The sequence below is a fragment of the Bison bison genome, unplaced genomic scaffold, assembly GCF_000754665.1.
Source record: "Bison bison bison isolate TAMUID 2011002044 unplaced genomic scaffold, Bison_UMD1.0 scf7180017864172, whole genome shotgun sequence".
Classification (NCBI taxonomy): Eukaryota; Metazoa; Chordata; class Mammalia; order Artiodactyla; family Bovidae; genus Bison; species Bison bison.
The window spans coordinates 1,290,074-1,294,699 of NW_011494744.1; the positions used below are offsets into that span (position 1 = coordinate 1,290,074).

The 4,626-nt window shown below is 43.7% G+C and overlaps 1 protein-coding gene and 1 long non-coding RNA gene across 2 annotated transcripts in view; both read left to right on the plus strand.

Annotated features, from left to right (window-relative positions):
• Nucleotides 1-4,058, plus strand: part of LOC104990194 — an 11,974-nt gene extending 7,916 nt beyond the window's left edge. The window contains exon 3 of the long non-coding RNA XR_825483.1: nucleotides 3,738-4,058. This is a non-coding gene — a long non-coding RNA (uncharacterized LOC104990194). The remainder of the gene's footprint in view (nucleotides 1-3,737) is intronic.
• A 279-nt stretch (nucleotides 4,059-4,337) lies between these two features.
• Nucleotides 4,338-4,626, plus strand: part of RBP4 (retinol binding protein 4, plasma) — a 6,890-nt gene continuing 6,601 nt past the window's right edge. Inside the window, exon 1 of the mRNA XM_010842215.1 lies at nucleotides 4,338-4,580. Coding sequence (XP_010840517.1) covers nucleotides 4,338-4,580 — 243 coding nt within the window. The remainder of the gene's footprint in view (nucleotides 4,581-4,626) is intronic.

Below are 4,626 nucleotides of genomic sequence, written 5' to 3' on the forward strand. Positions count from 1 at the left end.
TCCCTGGGATTCTCCAGGCAAGAACACTGGAGTGGGTTGTCATTTCCTTCTCCAATGCATGAAAGTGAAAAGTCAAAGTGAAGTCGCTCAGTCGTGTCCGACTCTTCGCGACCCCATGGACTGCAGCCTACCAGGCTCCTCCATCCATGGGATTTTCCAGGCAAGAGTACTAGAGTGGGGTGCCATTGCCTTCTCCAAAATTCTCCACTACACTTAACTATTTCTGCAGGAGGCAATGCTTATTTAACAGCCAAAGTATTAATAACATTCATATAATGTTGAAGTACTGTCATAAAACTAACAATAATATGCTGGATTAACCAAGTGCATTTTGAATCATCATATTGGACCCACTCTTCAGCTCCACTTTAGCCAAATTCTCTGCTCCTGCCATTATGCATCACTCAAAGACACCCCCTAATAGCAATGACCTCAGGCACATCCCAGTAGTCAACCTGCAAAGGTCCCTCTCACCTGGCACATTTGCTGTCATGACAGTTTCTGCCTGCACCTAATTGATGGGTATGCCAGGTATCTCACAGATAATTTATATGGTGGAATCCATGTTACTTTCAACTAAATTGATGAAACTGATGGCTTTATAACCCCTGGGGAAAAGTCCTTTTTAAAAAAAATTAGTTTGACTCTTTGTACCTGAAAACATTGGCTAAACTGTCCTTTTTCCCACCAATTATTTTGGCATCTTTTAAATGCAGTCAGAAGATAAATGCTACCCGACTTCCTTGTTTATAACTTCTCTTGGCTTCTCTGTTAAGATATGGATATAAACATCAGTTTGCACAAAATGGAGCTGGTTGGACATGCTTAATTCTTATGAGGCTAAGGACACAAATTTCTCACATTTGTCCTTTTTTTTAACTACAGCAAAACATTTTCAATATTTCCTAGGAGTTAATGACTTGCTGCTGTATTAGTTAAGGTAACACCAGCTCCTGTTACAGTAACTCCCAATCTCACCAGCTTAATCAAATGGAAGTTTATTTCTCGTTCACATAAAGTTAATCATGGGTGGGGTCCTCAGGCTGAGAGGCTTCACCAGCCTGCAGATGAGGGAAGACAGCAAAGACTAACTATTAGATAGGCAGCTTTTAAAAGCCCCATCTGGGAATGACTCATAGCACTTTCATCTACATTCCATTGACCAGAACATAGGCATGTGGCCTTATAGAACTGTAGGAAGTTGGGTGGTGGCGGGGTAGGGAGCTTGTCTTCTGGCAGGATGGTCTCTTTGCAACAACTCCAGCCCCCACGGAAGGGGAGTGAAAACTTTTTGGTGAAAGGACAGCGAGCCCTCCCTGCTACAATTAATAAATACGGGAAATTACTTTTTAGAAAGACTGACCTCTGACTGGGTCTTTTTAAATACATATTTTATAAAGCTGACTTAAAGTGACTGATTTCAGTAAAACAAATTAAGTCAATATCTACTGATCAAGCATCTACTCTGTGTAAGTCTCTTGATAAATCCTGTGGAAAAGTTGGGGGTGAGATGCATAGCAAGGTGGGAAATATGATCTGACTCTCCATGATGTAGATAAGAAAATGAACTTTTGTGTATATTATATACAGTCCACAAGATGTAATTTAGACCATAATTTTACTTCTAGAAGAAAAAAGTCTGCAAAGAGAGTATTTGTTTGATTAAATATTTTCACTGTAAGAAAATTTAGAAAATTTTTTTAAAAAGGTAGAAATCAACAATAAACTCTCAAATATCCCTAATCCTATCACACAGGTAATCACTGTGAACAGTTTTCCTGTGGATCTTATACACACATATATGCATATTTGAAAAAAAATATTTTATGAGGATAGCTTTCAAAGAACCAAAGTTAAAAACACCAGTTGACCTCTACTCACATGTTTGTAATCATGAAGAAATTCGAGACAGAATGCCAAAATAAACTGTTTTTCTTTGCTGGTATCTGGGACACCGAGGGTTACGATATATCATTAAAAGAGAGAGAGGTGGGGGAGAAGAACAGTTATATCAACTTTTAAGCATCAAACAAATACATTAAAACATATTGCTGCAAAAACAATCCCTGTAAAAATGCATTGAAATCCCCTATATTTATTTTTCATACAGCATAAGCAAGGATCACAAGAATCATTCTGGGAGAAACAGTTGTCAAGGGCTGGGAGTATTGGGAGAACTTTTCTGGCAGTCATAACAGTCCAAAGGCAACTGGGCTCAGCCAGGAGCTCTCCAGCACTGGAGGTACTGGAGGAGAGGTGGATAGACCTCTATTTTGGAATGTCAAGGAGGGGAACCACACATTGGACAGGAGATACAAAGGGACCCTACCTATAACTAGGGAGCACAGGGAATGACTGCATGTATGGGCACACACAGTGTCCCTGCAGGAGTGGCTCTGAAGCAGACCTTATTGGAGCTGTTTGGGATTATGTTGTTGTTGTTCATTCGCTCAGTCCTGTCCGACTCTTTGCAGCCCCATTGACTGCAGCACATCAGGTATTCCTGGCCTTCACCATCTCCCAGACCTTGCTCAAACTCATGTCCATTGCGTCAGTGATGCCATCCAACCACCTCGTCCTCTGTTGTCCCCTTCTCCTCCTGCCTTCTACGGTTCCCAGCATTAAGGTCTTTTCCAATGAGTCGCTCTTTGCATCAGGTAGACAAAGTATTACAGCTTCAGCTTCAGCATCAGTCCTTTCAAGGAAGATTCAGGGTTGATTTCCTTTATGATTGACTGATTTGATCTCCTTGCAGTCCAAGGGACTCTCAAGTCTTCCCCAGCACCACAGTTCCAAATATTCAAGTCTTCAATGCTCAGCCTTCTTTATGGTTCAACTCTCACATCCATACATGACTACTGGAAAAACCAAAGCTTTGACTACACAGACCTTTGCTGGCAAAGTAATGTCTCTGCTTTTTAAAACACTGTCTAAATTTGTCATAGCTTTTCTTCCAAGGAGCAAGCATCTTGTAATTTCATGGCTGCAGTCACTGTCTACAGTGATTTTGGAGCCCAAGAAAAATAAAGTCTGTCACTGTTTCCATTGTTTCCCCATCTATTTGCCATGAAGTGATGGGATCGGATGCTGTGATCTTAGTTTTTTGAATGTTGAGTTTTAAGCCAGCTTTTTCACTCTCCTCTTTCACTTTCATCAAGAGGCTCTTTAGTTCCTCCTCGCTGTCTGCCATAAGGGTGCTGTCATCTGCATATCTGAGGTTATTGGTATTCCTCCTGGCAATCTTGATTCCAATCTTGTGCTTCATCCAGTCCAGCATTTCTCATGATGCACTCTGCATATAAGTTAAATAAGCAGGGTGACAATACACAGCCTTGACATACTCCTTTCCCAATTTTGAACCAGGTGCGGTTCTGTTTGGGATTATACATCCTGCGATAAAACTGACCTCACCAAAGAGCTCCTCGTTAGCTGGTAGGCCTGAAACAGGGCTTTCTTAGCAGAAAGGAGGAGGCAGTAAGGAGTTAATTGCATCAAGGTTGGCACTCCAGAGACACCTCCAGACTCAAATGTAGAACAGGAGTGGGGGAAAAGGTGGAAAGTGAAAGCAGACCATCAGGCAGGGAGAGGCCCAAGGGGTCACAGGAAGGTGGCAGGAGCCACAGGTATTTTTTTTTCAGGAGGCTCAGAAGTATTCCCAGCGCCCTGCAAAGACCATCAACTCTTTATTTCTCTGTTTGGCTGCCACCCTCCTGCACCTCCACCCTCTCTTATTTCAGGTCTGGCGGTAGCAAAATGGACCAAATTCATCTTGGCCTTTTCCAATTTGGGCCACAACTGATGGAAGGAATCTTATAAAAAGGTGATACCTCTTTGCCCTATCCCTAATTCTCATTCAGTCCAAAGCTGTGTCTTCCGACTGCTTGGATCAGATTAGAGGAGCTCTAACTGAATGGAAAGAGAAAAACATGGCCCTGAATTGTGCCACTGAGCAAAATCACACAACCAGTCACAGCATTTCGACTTAATTGACCATTGACGTCACAGACGTTTGTTCCCCTCCCCCTCCCCTCCGCTCACAGTCAATTCACCTTAGCTGGTTTGGAAACAAAACAAGATGCCACTATGGCTTTGAAATCAAACTGCAGCATAAACAATTGGTAGGTGTGTTTCAAAGCGGTTTGAGCGAAGTGCCACAGACTAAGTAGGCGACCACCGAGGTGGCTAAAATATTTCCTGTCCTGACCAGGGTTGCGTTTCTGGAGAATATTTAACAGGGAGGGTTTTAATACTTCTAAAGATGTTGAAACTAAAGAACAAATATTGATCCAAGGGCACCACAACTCCCCTGAAAGAGAGTAAAAGACACCCTTTATAAAATGAAAAACTATGTGGCGGAAACAGTCCCAAACTCCTACACAACTAGTCCTCAGAGGACCGAGGGGCCAATTTGGCACGGTCAGGCCCGAGCACTAACGCACCCGGGCAGCATCGCAGATGTCCCTCGTTCTGGGAGGCCACGGTCTGGTCTTCCCGCCAGACCTACCGGAGCCTCCAGCCAGAGCAACAGGGCCCCGAGGCCACCCCAGGCCGCAGCTGGCGGCCGCTGGCACTGGCGCCGGGTAACTAGGCCAGGGCTGGTGCCCGCGGCTCGCCGCCGCCGGAGGC